The following is a 26,973-nucleotide window of genomic DNA, read 5'->3' on the forward strand; positions in this document are numbered from 1 at the left end:
GCGAAGCCAGTACGGCAACGACAAAGGCGAATGAACCCGAATTATTCCACATTGGTGAAAGCGGAGCTGCTGAAGCTTCTGGAAGCCGAGTTCATCTATCCAATGGCAAATAGTAAATGGGTTTCACCCATCGTGGTTGTACCCAAAAAGAATGGCAAATTGAGAATATGTGTGGATTTCCGAAAGCTCAATTCCAAGATGAAGAAGGATCACTTTCCTATCCCTTTCACAGACCAACTATTGGACACAGTGGCAAGACATGAGCTTTATTCCCTTCTGGATGGATTTAGCGGGTACAACCAAGTGCAAATAGCAGAAGAAGACCAGTCCAAAACAACCTTTACCACAGAATGGGAGACCTACGCTTACCAAGTGATGCCATTTGGACTCTGCAATGCCCCTGCTACTTTCCAGCGAGTCATGATGGCCGCATTTCAAAATCATCTGCACGATTTCATTGAGGTATATTTGGATGACTTCTGTGTCTATAGTTTGATCCGTGAACACTGGGAACACCTGGAACAATGCTTTGACCGATACCGGGAGTATGGGATTTTCCTCAACCCCGACAAATGCATCTTTGGGGTCTCTTCTGGAGTCCTGTTAGGCCACATTGTCTCTGCACAAGGGATATCAACAGACCCTGCAAAGATCGAAAAGATCGCAGCTCTGACCGCACCCACCAACCTCAAACAGTTGAGGGGATTCCTAGGCCATGTGGGTTACTACATAAAGTTCATAGCCCATTTTGCAACAAAGGCAACCTCCTTGCACAAACTTCTGAGAAAAGAGGCAGAGTTTACTTGGACGGAAGAATGTGACAAAGCCTTCACCACTCTAAAGCAGTGTCTGATTGAGGCACCCATTCTGCAACCTCCTGATTGGACGAAAGAGTTCCATGTACACACTGATGCATCAATTGAAGGCTTAGGTGATGTCCTTTTCCAGAAGGGCTCCTCGAAGCTGGATCAACCGATCTATTATGCAAGCTGAAAAGTCACTGATAGGGAACGGAACTATACAGTGACACAGCTTGAGTGCTTGGCAATGGTATTTGCCCTAGAGAAGTTTCGCCACTATCTCCTATCCACCCACTTTAAATTTTATGTGGATCATGAGGCCCTATCCTTCCTGATGAACAAAGCAGATGTGAAAGGACGAATGATGAGATGGCTCCTTTTATTCTAGGAGTTCGACTTTGAGGTGATTACTAAGCCTGATCGTTCCCATGTTCTGGCTGATCATCTGTCGCGTATTCCACAAACTGCAGACGAGGAGCAGGATGACCCAGACCTCCTTGATGCTTCCCTATTCTTGGTAGAAACTATAACTCCCTGGTATGCAGACATTGCCAATCTGCTGGCAATCCAACAGTATCCTCCTGGTATTTCTAGTCGGGAAAGAAAGAAGCTCATGTTAGAATCAGCCCCCTACACCCTGCTAGGTGGCGCACTATACAAGAAAGGCAAAGATGAAGTGCTCAAAAGATGTGTTGCAGGAAATGAGATTGGGATTGTTCTGAAGGCTTGCCATGACGAGCCATGTAGAGGCTACTTTGCAGGAGAAGCTACAGCCAGGAAGGCTCTGCTAGCAGGTTATTAGTGGCCTACCATTCACAAGGATGCCTATGATTACTGTAAAAGATGTGATGCTTGTCAGAGAATAGGGAAACCCACCAAGACAAATGCCATGCCACTGCAGCCTATCCTTCCCCTGAAGCCATTTGAGAAGTGGGGCATTGATTTCGTAGGCCCAATCGATCCTCCTACCAGAAGGAAGCAGAACCGATACATTCTCGTATGTACGGATTATGTTACAAAGTGGTGTGAAGCTAAAGCCCTAAAGCGGGACGATGGTAACAGCGTGGCCCTGTTCATGTACGAGAATATCATCACCCGTTTTGGCAGTCCCTTAGAGCTGGTAAGTAACAGAGGCACTCATTTCCTTAATAAAGTCATGGAAGAGTTGACAGAGTTGTATAAGATCCGCCATCGCAAGTCCACTCCTTATTACCCCAGAGCCAACGGCCAAGTCGAAGTCACCAATCGCATCCTCTGCTCGATTCTGACAAGAACGATTGCCGCACATCGTCGTGATTGGGATGATCGACTTACAGAGGCCCTCTGGGCGTACAAAACCTCCCATAAAGCAGCAACAGGACAGACACATTTCCAGTTGGTGTATGGTATAGAAGTTGTTTTCCCTGTTGAACTAGAATTACCTTCTTTGAGAGTGGCTATCAAAGAGCGTTTGGGGGACGATGATTCACTACAACGCCGTCTCCTGCACTTGGAATGTTTGGACGAAATTCGTAGGATGGCTCTATAGTGCATGGAAGCCACGCAAGCTCGACGCAAGGCTTACCATGATAGCTTCATCAAGCACAAGGAGTTCAAAGAAGGTGATTTGGTCCTAGCCTATGATTCACGATTTGGCAAGTTTCCTCGCAAGCTCCAACAGTGGTGGATGGGCCCCTATAAGGTACTTGCCGTCAACCATAATGGCTCTATCCAAGTGCAGACCATGGATGCCTCTGATGATCCCTTTTTGATTAATGGATATCGCCTGAAGAAGTACTTCCCTCCTTGGGGATCTTGACAATTACGGTCACTTGATCTTTTCCCTCATTGGCGTGGCACTGTACTTCTTATGATGCTACTTTTGATAGCCGTTCTTCAGTCACTCCTGATGAAGTGGACGCAATCCTCTGTCCCCTAAAATCCCCCTTCCAACCTTGATCTCTTATCCTCTATTTTCCACAAGCGACAGTGGCGAGGTTGGTTCTGACAAATGGTCTTTCTACCATTCCCTTGCTTAATTCGAAAAAAAAAAACAAAGAAAAAAAAATATATACATATCGGTCCTTCGAGAAAAGGACTTAGATCCTTGTCATGCCGACCTATTCTTCGAGAAAATGTGGAAACACCCTCGAGAATAGGGGAAAACAAGAAAAAAAAAGAGAAAGAAAGAAAAAAAACAAACAAAGAAAAAAAAAAAACAAATCTGTTATGGGATAAAAGGAAGCAATTCCCTGTCATAGCAGGCCTCGTTCCAAGAAAAGGTGGTAAACACCCTTGGGCGAGAAGCTGGCTGTGGAAAAGGTGGCAACACCCAACAGTCCAGAAAGTGGATTCATTGATTGATATCCCTAGGATCCAATTCCAAAGCTACCTCCCTTGGTACGCTGTGTCCTGGGTCTCTCTACAGAGTGTCTACCTGTCCTCTCGCAGACAACATGTCCTATCTAACACAACGTTCGATTTGATGGCTACCTCCCTGGGTACGCCTCTTCAACAACTGACGACGCGATCTTCATCAACAAACAATCAAGTGACGTGAGCTTTCATCCTAACCGGATGGGGAAGTGAGTATGATTGCCCTCTATAATTATCAATAGAGCGTGAGACAGAGGGTGGGGCGAGTGACCAGTCTTTTCCCTTCAAATCAAATGAGAGATGAGAAGTGTGAATGAAGTGTTGCACGCAGGGGATGGGCCTCTCAATGCACAAAGCACGATTTGTTCTTGTGCACTGCACTATAAGGCTCCCTGGCCTTCCTTCTCGCACCGTATGCCGGCACAGGGAGGGATGCACCGTTGCACCATCAAATGCGCACAAGGCATACAATCTTTGCACAAGTGACCGTGAGGATTACATCAATGGGTTTCAGGAAAAGGCTGCCCTTCTGTATTTATCAACAGAGCGTGAGACAGAGGGTGGGATGAGTGTGACTGGAGTTTCTTCAATCAATTACCGAGAGGTGAGATTGAGAGACGTTACGACACTGGGAGTCAGGTATGTTCCCATTTCCTTATGCACCCACGGGATGGGTCTCTATTGTCATCACAGGACATGTCACCCTGTTCTGTACACTGCGTTGTAAAGCTCCCTTGCCTTCCTCCTTACACTTATGCTAGACGGGTGGGACGCACTAATGCACCATCAACTGTGCACCCTGGCATACTCCTACACCATTCCCCCGCTGATTTCTAAACCGGGTATGAGATATGGGTTTCAATCATTCTTCCTCGAGTGATATTAGTCCTGGGGTGAGTGACTTCTTTCATTTCATTTGAGTGATTGTGAGTGGAGTGTAATATCCCTCGTCATCGATAAATTTCATGTACTTCCTTCCCCCAGCTATCTCCCTGGGTGCTGCCGCGCAGTCCCTGCTATGAAGGACGTGTACAGCGACGATGCCTTGGTACCTCCAGCAGCCGACAACAACACCGGATGTGCCATTGACAATCACCCTTGATTCTCAAACAACATGGGCCAAGTTTTTCTAACCCTACAACTTCTGTTTCTTAGTGACGGTCATGTTTTAAGTGTGGGGAAGTTAGTGAATTGTCTATGGCGTGGTCCTAGGTCCCTGCTGCTCAATTAACCCTATCCGTTAAGGTCTTAAGTGTGGGGACGCGTCCCTACGCGTCTACATTGCATACCCTTCTGTATATGCCTTAACCTGCTCATACATGTATGCCATGCCTTGCTGTTACCCTGATGGGGTCCCTTCCCACCCACCCGTTTATGTTCCACCCACCCTTGGGGCTGTTCCCTTGCAGTTTCCTTTCATTCCCTGCTTTTGAGGTCCTGCCATGTGAATGCACCCTACGTTCACCGAGGTCCAAATCCAACCTTATAGCCCTGTTCCTCTCTTTGAACTAACCATTTTTTCTTTTTACCTACCCCTGTTTCGGTGCACGGTTTTTGCGTTATTAATTTTTGAAGCATTTTGCGCCAATTAGCGGGTTTTCCATGAGAACGCGATTTGCTTGCTTCGGAACCATGATCTACTGTCATCGCCCTGCCAACCACTTTTTCCCTAACATTTTTCCTTTTTACTCCGAGTCATTCCGATACACGGTTTGTCCAATATTAATTTTCCGGTTTTTTTTAAGACTCTTTCGTGTGTCTTTTTGACCTTTTTCCATGTGAACCTGCCCTATTTGCATCAGAATTCCAATTTGATGTGCCACCCGTGTCCCCTGTGTCTTCCCCTACCTTTTTCCTTTTTCCTCCACCCTTTTTCGACTTTTGGATTTTTACTTATTAATTTTTCAATGAGTTTTCGGGCGTATTTTTGAAGTTTTTCGCATGTAAACCCCTCCTACTTCCACCAAAACTGCGGTTTAACATGATAACCCTATGCCACTCCTTCCTGCGGGCATTTTTTCTTCTTACTGCATGTCATTCCGGCGAACGGTTAGTCCAATATTAATTTCTGATCCCATTTTCGAATTTATTTTTAGGTTTTTTCCACATGAACGTGTCTTATCTCAGTCGAAATTATGTTTTGATGTGATATGATTATCAGTCACGTCTTTCTGCACAGTTTTTCTTTTTTTTGCATCTCATTCCGATGCACGGATTTTCTGATATTAATTTTTAATTACATTTTTTATCCGATTTTTGTGTTTTTGCACGTGACCGCCCTTTACCCTTCCCGGAACCTCTGTCACATATTTTTCCTATCTTCCTCCTATCGTCCTGCCCACTTTTTGTTTTTACGCTATTTCGTTTTGACATCTGGATTGGGAGTTATTCATTTTTATTTATTTTTATGAGTTTTTACGCGCTCCGTCCCGCGCGTAAACGCGCCCTTTTTCCATTTTACGCGTTTTAACGTGCCCCGGTCGTGTCCGCGTTCTCCGTCCTGGCATCCAGGCGTCCTTTCCCTCCCGTCACCGCAAATTTTTTTACCCCTGCCCCGCGCATGCGCGCGGGACAGGGGCGTCTCACCTCTTCTTTTGTTTTCCTTTTTTTTTTAATTAATTAATTAATTAATTGATTTTTTTTTTCTTCTTCTCACCCTCCCCTTTCCCCAACGGACCCCCCCTCCCAACTAGCCTTCCCCTCTCTCTCTCTCCCTCTCTCTTTCTCTTCTTGTTTCTCTCTACCCGATTCCATCCTCTCCTCCCACCCTCCCCTTCTTCCTCCCCACCGGCTGCCGGTTCCCATCCCCCCTTCTCCCTCCTTCCCCCCTCCCTCTTCCCTCCATCCCCTCTCTTCTTCCCCTTCCCCCGCCTTCTCTTCGCCTGCTCCCGCCCTCCCTCTCTCCTCCTTCCTTCTTCCTCCCCCACCTCCCCTCCTTCCTTCTCCCTGCCCCGCCCCGTCTCCCTCCTCCTCCTCCCTCTACCTTCTTTCCCCTCCCTTCTTCCCCTTCCCACGCCTTCTCTTCACCTGCTCCCGCCCTCCCTCTCTCCTCCTTCCTTCTTCCTCCCCCACCTCCCCTCCTTCCTCCTCCCTGCCCCACCCCGTCTCCCTCCTTCTCCTCCTCCCTCTACCTTCTTTCCCCTCCCTTCTTCCTTCCCTCCACCGCCTCTTCTGCCCCCTCGCTTCCACCCTCCAACAGCCGCCGCTGAAGCGCCACCGCCGCCCGCCACGCTGCCCCCCTTCTCCTCCCTCCTCCTAACTGACCATTTGGTTAGTTCCACTAATTTCTATTCAGTTAACCTAACTTAATGAACTTCATTAACTAATCTAACTAACCTTAGTTAGGTTAGTTCCCACTAACCCTAGTTAGGTTAGTAAACCCTAACCCTAACCCCACCCCACTAACCCTAACCCTAACCCCTTTCCCACTAACCCTAGTTAGGTTAGTTTCCACTCACCCTAGTTAGGTTAGTAACCCTAACCTAACCCTAACCCTAACCCTAACCCTACTTAGGTTAACTAACCCCCTTTAGGTTAGTCTCCACTGACTTAGTCCCCCTAACTGACTTATATGACTTCACCTAGACTAACCTAGTTCCATTTGACTAACCTGACTTGCCTTAGTCTGCCTTACATGACTTACACAGACTAACAGGACTTAGCTGACTTAATTTGAACTTACTTACCAGACTAAGCTAATTTTCCTGCTTTAACTGATTTAATTGATTTATGAATTAATTTTTACTCAATGAAATTTCAAAAAAAATTCTAAAATTTCCCTTCGCTTTTTGCCAATTTTTGGAAATTTGTTAGCTAGAAATTTCCACCCCCAAAATTTCTGAAAATTAAATATTTTCCAATTTATCCCAAAATTACCAACAAATGTAAAAAATTCATTTAAAATTAGTAAAAAATATCCAAAAAAATTCTAAAAATTTCTAAAAATTTCCACTCAATCCCTTTGACCTTTTTCCATTTATTTTTCACTTTAAAACATTTTCATGCATGGAACCCCTATTTTTTTTTAAACCAACAAACAAAAATTAACCATAAACATTCCCATCTTATTTTTCTACCTTAAATTGTGGATATTTCCTCCATGACTGAATTTTTATTTTTTTCCCTTCATCACATCTTCATGTGCTATATATCTAGATTTCCTTATTATTATTATTTTAAAAAAAACAAACACCAAAACAAAGATAAACCATAAATAATACTAAATTAAATTTTTTTTAAAAAACAAATACACGAAACCACACTATAAACCAAAACACACACACCTAAACTATAACTCCACTCCCATCCAAAATAACAAATTTAACTTACATTCAAAATCACCAAATCCACTAAGGTGTTATCTTTGTTGTTTCGTCAGTGGTCTTTACTTTTCCTTTACTAGATTCACTTCTTTTGGGGGACTCTTCCGTGCGCATTTAGGCATTACATCCACACCTCTTCCAGGTATTTCTTTTATGTGCTTTATTTATTTTCATTTTTTCCTTAATCACAAATTAATTGTTAAAATGAACTCTTTATTCACCCACAGTTTCCACGCACATTCGCGCTACACACACGTACTTTTTAATTAAAATGAATCAGTCGTTCACTTAGCACGCGCTACGTGCGCTACAGAGGCACTTTAATATTTATTAAAATGAACCAACCGTCACAAGAGCATATTTATTAAAATGAACCAACCGTCACAAGAGCACGCGCTGGCAAAAAAGCGCTCCACATCACCTTAATTTGTAATCAATGAACTTGCATTTAGAGACCCAGTCTGGGTATCGAAGTCCGAGATTCGAATTAAAGCATCGTTTTCACCTAATAATTGGTAATTAAATTTATAATAAAGAACCGTCGTTTTCTTACTAAGATTTATCACTTAATAAAAGTTCACTCATTATTAATAATTTCTTAAAATTAACCCTTCATTAAATTAATTCCCCCTCACTGCACTTAATTCCCCTTTTTAACGAACTGTTTCGTGGGATGGGTATGCGCAGTCATTGGAGTTATTTCCATGGTCAAACACTGGTTTATCAACGATGTCGTCTTGATATGTGTCGGATGTGGTATTGTTTTGGTTTACTGTCTTTGTTACGGTTACAGGTACGGTATGCAGTTTTTTCTTTTATTGCCTAATACGGGGTTCTGGGTATTTGTATGATGCATCGCATGAAGCTTTCGATCGCATATGTCTCGAGGTCATGTCGAATTTTTTCTAGACTGTGGTTTACTTAGGATTAGTTGGTCGAGTCACGTTTTATTGTTTTGGTTGTTCTCTTATCCTTGGATTTTTGTATTTTGCTTTGCAGGCATTCTCCTTGATTGTCTGTGTTTGTGGTGTGTGTGTAACCATCTGAATGGCGCATTCTCACGCTCCTCCCCCTATCCAGTACGTCCCCTTAGTTAGTAGAGATTACTCTTCCCTCCTTACTTTTGAGCCTCTCACGAAGGCGGAACTTGCTGCTTTTGTGGCCACTTCCTTTTCGTTGCTTCCCGAGGATCCGTCGTTATGTGATGAGTTTCCGGCCTCTTACAGCAAGAAAACAGGACTAGTCCAGGGAATTTCTATGACTTTGATACCTCGAGGCCTAGGGAAGGCTCTGTCTCTTCCCTCCAAAGGTAAACCTTTTGTTACCACTCCTCAGCTTTTCTCTAATGAAGAGATTCTGAAGCTGTTGCAAAAGCAGACAAGGGAAATGCTGGATGTTAAGAAGGTGATCAACTCTTCAGGAGTTTCCTTTTCTATGATCACTGATCCCGTATGGAAGATGATCTGTCAGTTTCTCCAGGATAAGTTTATGCCTGCCAAAATGCCATCCCAGTACTTGTCCAAAGAGCTTTTTACAGCTTCCAGGATGGTGTTGAAAGAAGTTGCTATTGATTGGAGCACTTACCTCCTCACTAAAATGGATCAACATTTCGTCGAAGTCACCAGGGGTAATGTTACCAATGTCACATATGGATCATATTTGTCTGTCTTCTTAACCTATTCAGGTTTACAGAAGACTGTGCCTCCACCTCCTTCATTAGATCCAGTACCTCCTCCTTTACATTCAGATGAGTCAGAACCCATTGACATAGAGGACGATGATTCTCCGCCTCCCCTGGTCATCCAGCGCAAACGCTTGAAGAGTAGATCCAGTACCTCCTCCTTTACATTCAGATGAGTCAGAACCCATTGACATAGAGGATGATGATTCTCCGCCTCCCCTGGTCATCCAGCGCAAACGCTTGAAGAGGGTAGCGGATAAAACTCCTTCAGTACTTCCTTCACTGTCTATCCCTGCTACCTCTGGCAGTGAACTCCCTGGGTATCTCACTTGTAATAACCTGTTCAGAGCACATCGCGAAGGATCATTGGACATATCAGTTCCCTCCCTGAACAATCTAGTCTCAGGAGATGCAATTCCTTTCCTCTGTAAAGATATTCAAAGTTCCATTGAGTTGTCAGTGACAGCCTGTGTTCAACAGCTGTACATGTTTTTTTATGAAGAACTCATGCAGTCTAAGGACCAGTTGCATAAGGCAACATCCGAGTTAGCTTCTGCTAAGGATACCCCAGCAGATTTGTTTAAGCAAATGGAACAACAAACCCAACTGGTTGTCACCCAAAGCGATGAGATCTCTTCTTTGAAGATCCAGTTACTAGATGTTCAATCACAGGTTACTAGCCTTTCAGAGGAGAAAGAGAGGATATCCAGAGAAGCGCAGGAGTTCCAAGCTATTTTAGATGACAAACTTTCAACTTTATAGATTGCTAGTGACACAATGGCATCCCAAGCCTCCCAAATCAAGCAGTTGTAAGATCAACTGGCAAAGTCACGCTCTGTTCCTCCAAGCCCTAATGTTTCCTTGATTCCTTCTCTTTCACAGCAGGACTTGGCTGCTCTTCAGAGACATCCTACTTTGTGTCCTCTATTCCAAGATAAAGTGGAAAGATTGCAGTCTAGAATGGACTTGTTATGGTCTACCTTTGAGCAGTTTCAAGAATATGTTCTACCAGACCATTCTTTCTTTGTCCACTACCACTAACAAAAGTTGGTCTTCTATATGAAGCTTTCCACGATGGATTTACCTCTTTCGGAGAATGGATGGAGTGGAGCTTGGTCTGTTGAGTTGTTGACAGAGGTAGTAAGAATGGTGTTTGAAGATTCTGTCATGTCCGATACCATGTTGATGTTATACATGTATCCACGAGGAGACTTGTTAATTCTAGATGAGGTGGATATAGCATGGTATGTGAGGGATGTGGTATTACAGGTTGTTTTGTATGTCAACCATTTGGAGTTGCGCATAGCTGACATGTTCCAGAGTTACTCCTCCAAAGTAACTGATTGTCATGATAATTCGTAACATCCCATGATTGATTCTGTGGTCCTGAATCAAAGACAAAACACAGCTCCTATCTCTGCCCAGAGTACTAATCAACTAAGGATGGATCTCTTAGCCTATCTTTCAAAACATAATCCGTTTGATTCTACCTTCTTTGATGCCTATCATCAACGATCTCTCTTAGAACCTTCTGTTCCTACCCTCCTCTATTACCAACAAATGGTTCACCGCCATGCTCTATATCTTTCCCTTTGTCAATCTAATTCCACAACTATTTTACCCCTTCTTTTCCAACCTTCATCTTTCCCTCAAATTCCCATTTTTATATACTGTTCCTTTATTAAGGATAGGGTATTTTCCCCTTCTCCACCCTGTCCTTCTCCATCCATTCATGTACCCTCTATATTTCCTATTTATCAGTTAACACCCTTCCTTAGTGATTCCCTCCAAATTTCTACCACTCCTTCTTTAACCTTTTCTTCCTTTTATGATTTTGCATATCCCTCACTTCATCCATTTTTCCTTATTCCATTACCCTCTCCTAACACTTTTATATCTCAACCACCTCAGTTGGTTAGTGAATGTAACGGGTTTGATAATCAGATTTCGAGAAGAAGGGGTTGGAGTTCGGATGATTCCCTTACAGGACCTCAGATCAATTGGCCAGTAATTCCAGGAGAATAAACAACTTCCAGTCAAGCTTATCAGAACTATATTCATTTTGCTCAGCAGTATTCACAGTCTGCAGATCCCTCAGTGAGATTAACTGCTCACTTTGCTTGATATTTGGCGTATATACATAGGCACTCTCATAATGATTCCAAGCCTATTCCAAAGTTGTGCATGAATGTCAATGTGAGCATTGATTCCCAACAATCGAATATATTGTATCTTCATGCCCTTTGTTTGCCTAGCAGATACCTGGTCCTGTTGAAAAGGATGTGATGTCTTCAGTTTTTTCAAAATCCTCCTAAAACCTTTGTAGATGAATCCTTGTCTATGGATCGTTTCCGACAACATCAATCTTTCAAGAGGGATCATCTTCATCGATACCTTTTCAATGTATGGTGGATGTTTTTTAATGAAAATCTCTCTTTTTGGAGGAGTTATTCAAATGGTTGTGTTATATTAGTGTTTATGTTGTGAATTCATTTATGTAAAACGAACGTGGTGATTTCCTATTGAATTGGATTTCGTGTGCGAGCTACATTTTGAAGAATTGTGGAGATGGAGTCGTGGTTGCAGAGTTGAAGCTGATGCTGATGAAGAAGAAGAAAACTCTTATATCCTTTACAAATTTATTGTGATTTTCTAGTTTGATAAGCGATGTTAATGTGTAAAGGGTTTTCCTTTCTTTGTATTTTTATATCAAAAACAGGTTATAAGTTGAGATCGTAATGGATGGATTCTTTTTTAAAAGAGATTGAAGATTAAAGTTGCAATTTTAAATGCACTTGTATTCCTTTTTCTTGGGTCGCGAAGACGCTTCCTTATTAAGTGTGGGGATATGTTGAGTGTTGAAATGACTTGTTTTTTGACTGATTTTTGTTGTTTTTGAGAGCTGAATGGTTGATTTTATGAGATGATTGATTTATTTGAAAGTGGTTTGAGAGTATTTTGAATGATATTGATTGTGTTTTGAAAATTCATGATGTTTATTAGTGGTTCTGTGATATTCTGATTGATTCTGTATACCTTCTGTTTTATTTTGTTTTGGTTTGCTTTGTTCTGATTGTCTTCTGTAAGGAGGGATAGAGTATTGACTAATGAAAATTGAGATATTGTGAAAGCTTATTGAATGGTTTGTGAAAGTTTGGAATGGTTTGAATATGAGTTATGTGGTTTTAATGACCTTCTGTAACCTTCTATAGGTCTTTTGTAAAGCCGGTTTTGATAACCTTCTGTAGGTCTTCTGTAGAACCTCTGTCTATTATGTTCTATACTGTAGCTGTTCTGGTACTGTTCTGTGATTGTTCTGTATACTTCTGTATGTGTTCTGATGGATGTGTAGCTTGGGAAAGTTTTCTAGTCTTAGAAAAAGGTGAATACAAGTGCAAAAGAGCTGAAAAAAGTAGAAGAAATAGCTGCTGAAGACTCAAGTGAAGACTAGAGTGAAGTGACAATAGTGAGCTACGAAAGGACACTGTAGTGGCTCTGGTGACTTTTCATATCAGATATACCTCTTGGAAAGGGTATCCACGACCTAAGAAGAATTATTAAAGGTGATTATAAGAGATTGTAGTGAGAATATGATATATTATTGATGGAGAGAGAGAGAGAGAGAGAGTCAGAGATAGCCAATTTTACTCAACCAAAGTGATTGTATATGAGAGATTGAGAGAGAAGACTATGAAGATATTAAAGATGAATACTATGTGATGTGTTTCCATTCAAAGATGGTGTATTCTTTTGCTTTCTTTGTTCTATTGATGGATTTTATGAAGATATTGAAAAATATGGTTGATTCTATCAAATCCGTGAGAGATTTACATGATGCTGCATGAAGATTTGTTGTGCCTGGTATTCTTTTCTTCAATGTGATCATATGAAACATAATAAACAAGCTTGTTGATGTTACAAGATAGATTTTCTTGCAAGAGAATTCTCTTTTCCTTGGTGTTCTTCTCGGGGTTCCAATATGAGTCTATGTACTCCTTGATGTAAATGCATAATTGGCCTTTTATACATGTGGAAGAGAAAGAGAGAGAGAGAGAGAGAGAGAGTGATTGAGTGAGTGCAAATACACAAGGGGGAAGGTGTAAATGGGATGAGAGAGAGGGGTTGTGAATAAAGGAATATAGCGTGTGATGTTTTTGTGATAGCATTACCCATTGTGCGATAAGTCCCACTTCGCGACGAAGCAGGATAGCGTTCCTTGCACGCTAGTACATAACAAGTGGGACAACAATCAAAATCTAATTGTTTTCAAGAGTTATCAACCACATTGTTGAGCCATCTCTCACAAGTGGGATAACAATCAAAATCTAATTATTTTCATGATTGTCAACCATGTTGTTGGGCCTTCTCACCTACCTAGAGTTACATTCCTCCCGAGTAAATCTTGTACTCATCCACATTCAGTCATCTCTCATCTAGCCACCTTATGTTCTTTTCAAACCAATCGTGCACTCTCTTCCATTCCAAAAACAAAAGCAATACTAAGTTCAAGATATAGCAAATTTACCAACTCACCTCTTCAATTAAAGGCTTGTTTGTTGATAGCTCCACAATCCATGCGATGCTCCAAAGGCCATAGCTCCTAATCCTCGCAACCACTCAATTTCTCCCTCTCCTACACTCAAGCAAGCAAGCAAATGAATAACAAAAATCGCAGACTCGACTGCATTTACATAAATAGGTTGATCTATCATTTTCGTCCTTTTCGTACAAAAACTTAAGAGCTTTCCTGTTTCGAGCTGTGACAATTTCTATTCTGATATACGTGTATTTTACGCATTCTACGCTATTTTAGTATACACATGTATTTTAACGCGTTTTTTTCCTTAACCCTTACACTGTGAGAAATCCTCAATGCCATGCAGTGTGGACTGGCATCCAACATGAACATGAAGGGGACTCAACATAACGGCAACAACTGGTGGCAATTTGCAAACGTCCATGTCGACCAGAACAAACAGTGAAGCGTCTAAAAAGACTCGATCTAAAGCAAACAAATATATATTCACACAGGATGTGGCCAAAAGGAAAAAGAAAAAGAAAACCCGAAGACTCAATTGCGCCACCTGCGGTCTACAATCATAAAAAAGTTCACAATCACATCACATCAACATTATTACATGGAAGATTGCTGTGGCCTGTACCCGGTCCAGTAACATCTTATCTTCTAATCATAATTACTGCAGTCCTTCAGACTTTTCTGAGCAATACATTCTGCCTAACATACATGATCATTGCAGAGCGAAGACAGATTTACATGTTTGAGCGGTCCGTGGTGGCCACGCTCTGAATACATATATAATATTGGCACACTGAATAAATACGTTGTGGGACTGAGACGACGCCCAAGTTCGAGAGAGCTGTGTACACTTGTATTAACTGTTCACAGTAAGGGTTCCAAAATGACAATGGCATTGTCACAACGTGGATTCCAAGATGACAACGACTGTCATGGTGAACGAATCAAGGAAACAAGTGTACAAAACTTTACATTTACAAAATTATATACGAGATAAGAGATAAAAGATGCCGGTCGAAAGGAAAGTAATATCCAGCTGGCATAAAACTGTCTGAACAACGATTGCTGAGTGGGGAGCACTATTGGGCGGCAGCCAAAGGAAGTAGCCAGTCATCAAAGCCTAGAGGGTTATGGAACTTTGCCCTAGTGCGCTCTTGCAGGGGAACTCCATTAGCTGCAGCTCCAGGTCCGTAATCCTGATAAAATCATTTAACCAAAACATTTTAGTTGCATTTCTATTCAATCATGAAAAGGATGATTTAAAAAACCCACACATTATCAGCAGAATTTTGCGGCTCATTAGTAACTCAACACATTGAGATGAGTTACTGCAGAGGGGATTACTGGCAGCCCTCTGCACATGCTTTCCCCTGTTCTCCAATGCTACAGGCCAAAAGAATGGGATGGCTCGTGAAGTCCGTCCCTCTCCCCATTGCAACGACAAAGTTGGGAGGGTGTCCCTTGCAAGAGCTCACAATGTTTACGCTTCCACATTTGAGCAACGGTTTCCCGCAATGCAGAATGAATGGAGCCCTAAAGCCGGTTGAAATTTGCCAACTTACTTAAAACACCTTTCCGAGAGAGCACATAGTATAAATTCTGGCAAAATTCGCCCAGGAATAAAAATGGAAAGTTCAGGCTCATCCATACAAACAATACCTGCAAGCATAGCCCGTGTTTCAGGTCGCAGATGGGGTAGTCAGAGGGGCAGCAGGAGAGGTGGTCGTCGCAGCAGACAGCAGACTGGTAGTCGCAGCATCCCCAGATCAAGCAGAAGTCGACGAAGTCGAAGATGCAGCAGCAGGTCTGATGAGGGGGGCAGGTGAAGAAGGAATCGCACTTCTCCTCGGGGGAGGGAGGGGGGAAGAAGGGGGGAGGGGGAGGGGGCTTGACCGGGGGAGGGGGGGAGGGAGGGGGCTTGACGGGGGGAGGGGGCTCCCATCCAGGCTGGGGAGAGGGCGTCGGCCCGTCACTCACGTCGGGGCTCGGTGGCGCCACCGACAGCTTGATCGGGTACGATGGCTCGCTGTTGATCCCGCAGATGCCCTCCCGGTCCCCCGTGTTCCTCACCATGTATATGTAACCCTCCGACCCCCAGTCCGTCCCCCATGAGTTCCTCACTATCCAGTAGTCCAGCCCATCTGATGATCCCCACCCTACCACCACCACTGCATGATCCAAATCGTCCGGTTCCCCTGGGCAGTTCCCGTCGAAAACTCCCTGCAACAGCGGCCAGACGTGCACATTACTTTGTAGGCCAAGAATAGCTTACGATTGAACCATTTCTTCACGTGCATAATTTAGCTCTTCACATGTATTAGCTGGATAATGCCATTGAAATGTCCACTCTCTCCACATATATAAATGGCTCAGACATTGACTTTTAAAAGCTCGACCTTTCGATTACAGGACTGATCTACGTGAGCATTTAAATAACTCGACGGGCAATAGTGTTAAGACGTGCGCTTCAATTTGCAGGCGAAGGAGAATCTAACAATACAACTAGTAGTTTGCAATTTGAAGTAAAAGCGAGCTGGGTGATTAGTTTGAAGCGTTCACATTGCACTTGGAATCTGATAATGGACGATTAGTATGAAATATTTACGCATTGCAATTGGCGTCTGATAAAGGTTGTGAGCTGGATTTATGTTTACATATTGCAATTCGCATCTATGTAGCTCAAGAGTTTCAACTTGCATCTATAAACTCGCCATCTCATCTACACCACTCTAAGTTCTTGGCATAAATCAACCATTGCATCTGATACAAGACGTACTTTTTAAGTTGCAGCCCCTGCATGATTCAGTTATTGCGACCTGATTTAGTTATTGCGACCTGCTTGTATGGCAACATATATGGCCTCAACAAATGTTGCCTAAAACCAGCGCTTCAGATTCACTGCTTGGTAGAGTAAAGAAAAACCAGCTGTCAAACAGACACTCACCCCCGCGTACAGCTGAAAGTCGAACGCTCCCCCGTTTATAGCCACAATCACTGGCTGCTGAGACGCCGCACACAGAAGAGCATCCTCGTCGTAAGAAGTCACATCCGCATAGCTGTCAATGCTCACCGCCCTCTTATTGAGCTGAATAAAGGAAAAATAAAAACATTCAGCAGTTTCTTCACTGCGTGTGTTATTAACATCCACTACTGATCATAGTAATCATGAGGAACAACACATTGCGAGAGATCGTGTTGACAAACCAGGCTGCTGTCGCAAAAGCCTGTATCACCATTGCCGCTACTGTAAGGATAATCATCCTCTGTGTCAACACCACCATTGAAGATGATCCAATCCATAGCCAAATCCATGTCTCCACCATCGCAGCCATAATTAGAGCCATCGCAACTAACCAATTCTTGCTCGGAAAGGCTTACTAAATCGCCGGTCGTTAGGGCGTTAATCGACTCGACAGCAGAAATAGTAGCAAACGCCCAGCAGCTTCCTGAAATAACGTGACACTCATCGAATTATATTTAGTAATGGCCTAAATCACGGAGACATACTAAATGATCGGTAAGCAGACAGGACTGGAAGGCAATAAAGCCCAGGACCGATCAAAATGTCTACTCAACAAGCACAAAAATTGCAACGGATTTGGCATTCCCTCTGCAGCACCTCGAATCAGCTAACAATCTTAAACTATGAAGCGAAAAAATTTGCTGACAATGCAAGTGAATGGATAACAAGGGAAACAGGAAAGAAAAGAAACGTATACATACCGCAGCTTCCTTGATCTTTGATGGCCGAAACAACGCCTTGCTCTCGCCAATCAAAGGAGGGCGCAAGCTGGCTAGGGCTGCAGCTCTTGATTTCTGCTTGTTTCCTGCCGTCATTGTACAAACTCCTCCTGCGCTCACTGTCTGCGGCGGCAGTAAGCCTGAGGCCAAGAAACTTGGAGGCCTTAAACTCTTCGTTGGAGAGGTCGGCGAACCTGTTCAGTCCGAGCCTGTAAGAGGATCCCTTCTGGTTGTGCTCGTGGATGTGACGCAGGTTCCGTCGGAAGGTATTAAACCGCTTGCTCTTCTCCTCGGTTGCGGATGGAGGATAGTGCTTCCCATGCTTGTGGTTCCAAGCATCGAAAAGCGACCAGAGGCGCGACTCTGAGTGGAGATCGTCCGGGGAGTAATCGAGGATGGAGCTGGAGATCACGGAGGGGAGGAGGATGGTGGAAGCGAGGCTGCAGGCGAGGGTTAAGCAGAGGACGGAAAGGAGAGGGAGGCGGGGGAGGGAGGCCATGGCCGGAGCATGTGGTGGAAGGTAAACGGGGGAGAGAAGGAGATGGAGAATGGAGACGGCCCTAGCAGTGTTGATAACCGACTGCAAGGCCGCCTTGTCTGATGCACCGTTTGGTAGAGATGGAGACGGAGGTGGAGAATGGAGACGGCCGTAGCAGTGTTGATAACCGACTGCAAGGCCGCCTTGTCCGATGCACGGTTTTGACAAACGGTGCACAGACAAGAAGGCGAGAGAGAGAGAGAGAGAGAGAGAGAGAGACACTTGTATACGAGTAAGACAGCCTACAGGACTCAATGAGACGAGCAGAAAAGGCGCCGGCTTGCAGAGATGAAGCCGTAGCCTATTAAAAAGCAGTGTCCTTGCTAACCCTCCGCTAATTGTAGTCAACTGATAAATCCCTGTTAAATTAAGAGTCATGTGGACATTTATCTGCTAAATTTCCGAGTTTTAAATCCCCGTGTAAAAGTACCTAGGGAGTCAAATGTCTAAGGAGCAGAGCATTCGGGATGCGACTACGCATCTATCGAGTGTACGTGCCCTCGTACAGTTCGCAGCAAAATTTGAGGCATTTCAAAATTTAGATAGTTGAATCTCGTCGCGCGCGTGGCAACCCCACGAGGTCTTCGCTTGAGCGGTGGCCCCTTTAACTGCCCCTCCATTGTCATTATTGTTTGCCCACTGCACATTTTGCACAATCTCATAAGGTGGTGATGAGACTGCTCACAACAGACCAAGGTTCCGTTTAAACTAGGCCCTCCCCGCTTAGGCTGCACTATATGGAGTACTATTCACACCCACACACCGAGTCCCGGGTCGTATTGCCAGAACGTTAAACATTGTTATATTTCAGATTAAGATAATAACTTATTAATTAATAATTTACATTTTGTAGATAATAATACACCAATGTACATCAAGTCTTCAATATTACATGTAGCTATCATATTAATATTACTATTGTAAAATAGTTATAATTTTATGGTACAATAATAAACCCGGTATTTTTCTAATTTTGTGCATTGTGTATATTAATGTTAATTTTACTATGTTATTAATATATACATATTTTATTTAAATTCAAGTACCCGTAGCATTAATTACATAGATATTAATGATTTCTATTGTTAATAATTAATAACTTGTGCCTCAATATGCCAATGATGAAGTTAAGAGAGCCATCTTATTTCTCAATAAAACAAAACGAAATCAATAGACAATGAAAGAGACCTTAGGCTATTGCCACATATAAAGCTAGCTTCGGACTCCATCATTTCTCAATTATAGTGGGCCAAGATGAGCTCCACTCCTATTTGGCATCTTGCTCTATAGCCTTACCAATACTTAACAAAAGCATAATGAATATATTCTCTCTCTCTCTCTCTCTCTCTCTCTCTCTCTCTCTCTCTCTCTCTTTGTGCCTAAGCAATAATAGACATATCCTTGAAACAAAGTATATATCATGTGACAATTTATACTCACTTGCAAAAATTATAAACATGATATGTAATGTCAGCCTTTGGTGATATTAGCTTTTAGAAAAGTGTTATTATGATTGAGATAATACAATACATAATGTCAATCTTGGGTGATATTGGGTTTTAGAAAATCTCTATTCATACTGAGATAAATAGAATTCTAAGCTTTGGAAGTTGAATATCTTGTACTAATTATTTCCAATGAAATGGAAATCCCATTCTCCAATCTATATTGTCTATGTGGGTGATTCCATTAGCAAGTGATTCCGTAAGATACACATCAATCACCTAGTACTAGCATTTACGTATCCAAAGAGATTTTGGCATCGCTCTTTTTTAGAGTCCATCATGCCCTTAGAGAATTCCTCCACTATTTATTTTTGTGACAGTTGGTATTTAAGAATTGATCATTTTAATATTAATGAAAAAGTATTTACTTACTTATTATCGCTTTAATTCTATTTAGATACAAGCATGCTTAAGACTTAGTTTTAAGTCGTGTTAAGGCTCCCTTAGAAGGCTTTTAATCCTTGTTCACACACAGGTATCTCGAAATTAATTGCAAGCTACCTACAATAATAGTGTTGAGCTAAAAAGCAACTCTACCAAAAATTCCAACAATGTGCCAATTTCAATTTTCAAGTTTCTTGGTTCCTCTAATATGTGCTAAAATCGTCATAACCAATTTTCCTCATGGGAGATCGTGCATCCTCTTCATCAATGCATGAAGACTTTGATTCATAAGTATCACCACTGTCTACTATGAAGCAATTGCCTAGATCTTCTAGTGATGTAGCTCAAAGAAATGCATAAAGACTGAACTTGGCTATAAAATCAACTTTCCACACTCAAAGGACCACACAAAGATGACCCTGATCAAATTTATCTTACCATGGATACTACTTCTAATGCTCAAGGTCAACAAAAGGAGGCCACTATCAGTAAGCACGCTTTCAAAATCCATACTCTTCATGGTATTGAAGATGGTTGTCATCTTCTCTCTTCAATTAGCAAGTTTGACGATTATTTCTATGCTAGGAAATATTTCGAGTAAGAGAATATTAAATGTGCTTCACATCATCTTGTAGATAAAGCTTGAAACATTACTTGGTAAGAGTGTTGATTGCCCTCTTACTTGGGATGCCTTCCAAGTAAAGATCCTTGAATGTTTTATACCCTCATACTTCAAGCTTCAAGCTCAAGAGCAATGGGATATCCTTGCTTAGTGAAAGTAAGAGGCATTCTCTCAATGACTTGGTGTCTCTAGAGTACTTCAATTGCACATGATGGAGGAAGCACCTAAGGATACCTATCAGCATAATTCATGTATAGCATTAATAATACTATATGATTGAATGTGAATATACTTAAACCTACTCCTTACATGAGGCTATCTCTTTAGCCCATGATGCTAAATGAAAGAACACCAAATAATAAAAATAATATTCAAGACTTTTTAGTACTCTCTATCATTCGCAAATCCTAGCTCTATTGAAGAGGAAGATTCAATCAAAGGCCTTGGTAGAAGAATGGAACTTCTTCATTAAAGAACATAGAAAATATGTGGTGCATAGATCGGACGCGTATGCGCGTGTAGTGAGCATCGAAAGGTCCCCAAGAACAAAAGAACTCTACTTTTGCACAAAAAACAAAGAAGAAAGCTTGCACGACATGAAGCAAGAGACTAATTGGGTACAATTTTTCCCCATGCCTTGTGTGAGTGCTCCACAAAGCATGTATTTTATATATTATTGATCTTCAAGCTCAAAAAATAGCCCAATTTACAATTAGCACGCTTTAGCTTTTGTGTTTGCTTTTGTGCCACTAAAGAATTAAAGCTATTGGGCGCCCAAGGAGTCAAGCAGTACCCAAATACAATGTCCAATACAAATATTTAAATCGTGTGCCCATGTGCATACAAAAGTAATAAATAAATATCAAGCACTTTAATAAATAAGCGCATCAAAATATTGGCGCCATGCCTAAGATGCGTGCCCATAAAAAATTGATAATAATTTGAATACACGCTATCCTCCAATGCTTCCCAATGCCACCACTGCTTGCTCTACACATCAACTGAAGCATTCACAATTGTTAGAAAAATAATACAATTAAACCGACAAAAGTGAATACCTAGCAGTCTTCGGCTACAAAATAAATAAATTGGTTAGAACTCAATCCTAACCTTAATTTATTACAAGTGCGCACTCTAAACTCATAAACATTTATTAATTTAAATATGTATTTTGCGAAATCACCCGCTATGGAATCACCCACTTACACATTAAATTAACAAGACACTAGAAAAGAATAGGCGTCCCCATCGACTTTTCGCACAATAATCCACCTTGTGTATAAGCCCCGATAATAAAATTTTACAGAATCCACCGCAAAACCTCACGGAATCCACCGTGGAATATGCCTCCTGGCATCATACCCCCGGGGTGGGATAGCAATTGTCCTCAATTGCTATTAGCTCAATGTGGAGCTAACAGTGTGGGAAAAGCACTTAGGTCTCTAGCGTGCATCCATTGGGCCTCTTCAATAGGATGATTTTTAAACTTAACCAAATATCTAGAATATCTACGGCCAGTTCTAGTGGTCATAAAGTCAGTATCTATAATAGTTTTAGGCTCAAGAATTTCAATTTCTTCATCTAGCAAAGGAGGTCTTTCATAGACAAGGTGTACAGGTAGTTGTCCTCTAAAAGGTCATAATCAACTAATATGGAAGGTGTTGTGGATTTCCCAATGTTGTGGTAATTCTAGTTTAAATGCATTATCATTGATTTTGTGTATAATCTTGAATGGTCCATAAAATCTAGGTGCTAATTTTACAACGGGGTGTTTATCTACACTTTGTAATCTTCATTTTTCAATTCGTAACCAAACATAATCATCAACTTTAAAACTCATAGCTTTTCTTTTCTTGTTTGCTTGTTTTGTGTATGATTGCTGGGCTTTGGCAATCATATCTTTAACTTCATTAAAAATAGTAGCATGCATGTTAGCAATATCATCAGCAATTTGAATTTTGTTTGACAATGATATAACAGGTGTAGGCAATCGATATCCATAAATAATTTCAAATGGTGCTTTCTTTGTAGCTATATGTGGTGCATTATTATATGCAAACTGAAGTAAATGTAGATATGTGTCCCATGTGTGTGGTTTTGAAATTGTGCAGCATGCAAAATATCTAAAATGGTACTTTTAGTAGCTTCTGTTTGACCATTTATTTCAGTATGAAATGCAGATGAAAAATCAATCTTTATTCCTAAGTTAGCAAACAAAGTAATCCAAAAATTATTGCAGAATCTAGAATCACGATCAGAAATAATGACTTTTGGTAAACCATGGTTAGTGAAAACAGTTTTCAAAAACAATTGAGCAGCTTGAGATGTAGTTAAGGTTTTCTTGCATGGAATAAAATATGCTTGTTTGCTAAACCTATCTACAATAGTCCAAATCATATCATGATTAGCTTTAGTATTAGGTAAACCAGTGATAAAATCCATTGAAATCTGTTCCCATGGTTGTGATGGAATAGATAATGGCATTAGTAAACCATATTGTTTACCATAGTGTCTTTTAACTCTTTAACAAATTAGGCATTCAGATACAAAATTAGATACATCAGTGTCCATGTGTGGCCAATAAAAATATTCAATCAATGTACGCAAAGTAGATATAATTCCTCTATGACCTTGATATGGGGGACAATGAATTTCATGCAAAACAAATGATCAAAATGGAACAGTCACACATAATCTTTTTTCATAAAACATAAGCCCATTAGTGTAAGACAATGAATCAATAGGAATCCAATTATTTGCAACTAGTTTCTTCCAATCAGCTTGAAAAGTAGGATCTTAGTGATAAGTATCTTTCATAGGGATAAGAAAATCAAATGATATCACAGAAATATTGTGAATTGTCGGTCTTCTACTCAAAGCATCAGCAACAACATTCTCTTTTCCAAGTTGATATTGTATAAGGGGATGAAAACTTTGAATAAAAGCCGCCCATTTAATGTATCGGTCAGATATTTGTGGTTGACTAAGGAGATGTCTAATGCTTTGTTGGTCAGTTTTGATCATGAATTCAGATCCCATTAAATAATGTTTCCATTGAGGTAAGGCTTGTACTACGGCTAGCAATTCCTTGTCATAGGTAGAATACTTAAGTTCAGTTGGTTTGAGTTTGCAGCTAGAGTAGGCTATGGGATGAGAATCTTGCATAAGGATTGCTCCTATTCCAGATCCACTAGCATCAGTAACTACTAAGAAAAATAGTCTATTGAAGTCAGGTAATTGTAATATAGGAGCATGAGTTAAAGCATGTTTCAGCAAATCAAAGGACTTTTGTTGATTGTCAAACCAATTATACACGATACCCTTCTTTAAGAGTTTTGTCAAAGGTAATGCAAGTAATGAGAAATTCCTCACAAATTTTCTGTAAAAGCTAGCAAGACCTTGAAAAGAATGTAATTCATGCATATTTTTGGGTATTGACCAATTTAAGATTGCTTCTATTTTTATAAGGTCGACTTTAATACCTTCTGATGAAATAATATGTTCTAAATATTCAATTTCTGTTTGGAAAAATTCACTCTTTTCTGGATTAGCATATAATTGATTGTCTTTTAATAATTTAAAAACTAAAGACAAATGTTCATAATGCTCATTCTTATTTTTACTGAAAACTAATATGTCATCAAAGAAAACAATGATACAATGCTGATGTTTCAAAAATATGCAATTCATCATACGATTGAATGTGGCTGGTGTATTAGTTAAACCGAAAGGCATAACCAGAAATTCATAGTGTCCAAATTGTGTTCTAAATGTAATTTTGAATATATCAGATTTGTCCAATCTTATTTGATGATATCCAGATTTAAGATCTATCTTGCTGAATATGGCAGATCCTTGTAGCTTGTCCATAAGATCATCTACCCTAGGAATCGGGTATCTATTCTTAATAGTAATTTTATTTAGGGCACGATAATCAATGCACATGTGATAGGTATTATTTTTCTTCTTCACTAATAAGACAGGTGCACCAAATGGAGAACTACTAAGTCTAATTAATCCTTTGTTAAGCAATTCGTCTATTTGATTTTGAATTTCTTTCTGTTCAATTTGGTTATGTCTATATGGTGCTTTACATGGTGGTTGTGATCCAGGAATTAAATCTATCTTATAATCTTCAGGACATATAGGTGGTAATCCAGGTGGTAAATCAGCAGCAAAACAATCTTGGAATTGGGAAAGAAATTGTGGATGCCTAGGATGCATCTGGTTTTCTTTAGCTTTAATTTCATTCACCCATATTAAATAGGATTTGCTACTTTTACATAATGCACGTTTAGCCTGAGTATGATTAAACAATGGAAAATTATTGGAAGTATGCATACCATGCAATGTGATTTGTTTTCCTTGAAAATAGATTTTTATTGAATGCGTAGAATAATCTATATCAGGATTGTATTGATGTCGCCAAGGCATTTCTAAGATAATATCACTAGACTGCAAAGGTACAACTAAGAAATTTCTTCGTTCAGTACATCAATTTTAATTTCTAAATTATGCACCTCTTGTGTTCCATTATATCTCGTACCTAGGAATGCAGCCTTGATGCGATAATGTATAGAAACAGTATGTAAATTCAATTCTTTGACCAATTTTGTAGAAATAAAGTCGTGTGTGCTCCCATCATCATGTAAAATAGTATTTTCTTTACCATGCACAAAACATTTCATTGTTAATAAGGAATGGGGAGTTGGCATACCTGGCAAAGTATCAGAAGTAGTACAATGTCGTCATCAGCTTCCGTAAAATCTAGCATCTCTTCACGTTCTTCATCTTCTATTGCTCCCAGATAATTGATATGAACATATGGCTTTTTGGATTGACAATTGGTTGCTAGATGTCTAGGTTGATGACATTTGTAACAAACTATGGGTTTTGCTTTGGTTACATTATTGGTAATGGCAGGAAGTTTAGGAATGTTGGGATTGGACTGAAGAGATGGCTTAGGGTTTGTATTTGTGTTTGATGGCAAGGCAGGTGGTCATGTCCAAGATTTACAGAATGAAGATGGAAGTAAATGACTTTGATTGAATCTTCAAAAATTTGAATTGAATTTTTTGGAACCAAAGTTACCATTAGTTGGAAATTGTTGTGGTCGCTTATCTCGTCCGCAAATTTTGTCTTCAGTGTCATGGGCCAAGGAAATTGCATCTTCAAGGGTTGTTGGCTTGAACATATTAACCTCCACATAAAAATATCCAAGTAAGCCAGACATACACTTGTGTTTATGAGTTGCTTCAGGTACATCTTTGAGCATTCGTAGTTGCAATAAAGCATTCCAGAAACGCTTAGTATATTGTGAATAGGTTCGCGATCCCTTTGTTGTAGAAGATCCCATTGTTTGATTGCTTTTTCGTGGAATTGGGGTGGAAGGAAATTCTGCAAAAATTTCTTTTGGAAAGTCTCTCAGGTAGTGTGACTATGCCTATGGCTAGTCAATTGGCTCCACCAAATGTTGGAGGCCAAGTTTCGAATCCTAATGTTGTTCCTGTGAGTCAACAACCAATGTCCAATCAAATTGTTAGGCCCATGGAACGACGGATAGATGATCAAGGTTATGAGTCGAGTGCATCTAATATCCTTGGCGAAGTTAAGGATATGATGAAGAACTACACTGACATGATTTCTGAACAATATCGACAAATAGCTATTGATGCCAATTTCTTGAAGAAGCAGCAGAATTTGATAGGGAGTCGACGCCCTGAAGAGGGTGGACCCTCAAGATTCAGCTGTAAGTGGTGTGGCAGACAATATTTCCCTAGAAACTGTCCAAATGTTAAATGCGATATTTGTGGGAAGTCGAGCCACTTAGCTGCTACCTGTTGGAGTAAGATTAGTTCCCTCCAATAAGGGAGTACACAACCAGGTCCAGTTAATCATAGAGCGCAAGGTAATAACCTGCAGCAAAATGATAGGCCAAGACAAATATTGCAAAGGGGAAAGACTACTATAGAAGAGTTGCCACAAGGCAATGGAGTCAGCCTTATTGAGGCTGTACACGTCAATGGCACTAAAACCTCTAACTTACGAGCCGTGACAAGAGGCCAAAAGGCTAAAGAGGGTGATAAAGATAATGCCAAAACCGGTCGAGGGAAATCCTAAGCAAGGGGATAAGGGGACACAAGTCCTGAATCCTAGCATGGAAGGTGGACCTCTGAGGCCGGTTGACAAAAAAGTTGATCCTAAGAAGGATGAGGAAGTGCCAAGAAAGAAGGCAAGAGCTAAAAAAGAAGCACCAAAGCCGGTCTCGAGACCAAAAGAAAATATGGTATGGCGAGAAAAGAGAGCTTTGGCTACCTATCATGATTTTGATTTAGCAAGTTCCCTTTGCAAAGTCAAACCAGATGTAAACCTCTTACAATTGATTAAATTATCTCCAGGAGTACACAAGGAATTCAAGAAGATCCTGCGTATTGGGTATATTGTAGAACCTTTGGGCATAGCACGAGTAGGGGAAGACTGGTTTGATC

General features: G+C 41.0%; 1 protein-coding gene across 1 annotated transcript; it reads right to left on the minus strand.

The window, feature by feature from the left end:
- Positions 1-14,233: 14,233 nt before the first annotated feature.
- LOC148009861 (cysteine proteinase COT44-like) lies at positions 14,234-18,246 on the minus strand. Its single transcript, XM_087672634.1, has 5 exons — positions 17,419-18,246; positions 16,900-17,141; positions 16,640-16,780; positions 15,355-15,915; positions 14,234-14,891 (listed from the first exon to the last, which is right to left on the minus strand). The coding sequence occupies exons 1-5, from the start codon at positions 17,933-17,935 to the stop codon at positions 14,775-14,777; spliced, it is 1,578 nt and encodes a 525-aa protein (XP_087528760.1). The 5' UTR covers positions 17,936-18,246; the 3' UTR covers positions 14,234-14,774.
- Positions 18,247-26,973: the final 8,727 nt, after the last annotated feature.

This window comes from Lygodium microphyllum, chromosome 30 (genome assembly GCF_053477565.2).
Source record: "Lygodium microphyllum isolate KBCC chromosome 30, Lygodium_microphyllum_v1.1.10, whole genome shotgun sequence".
Lineage (NCBI taxonomy): Eukaryota > Viridiplantae > Streptophyta > Polypodiopsida > Schizaeales > Lygodiaceae > Lygodium > Lygodium microphyllum.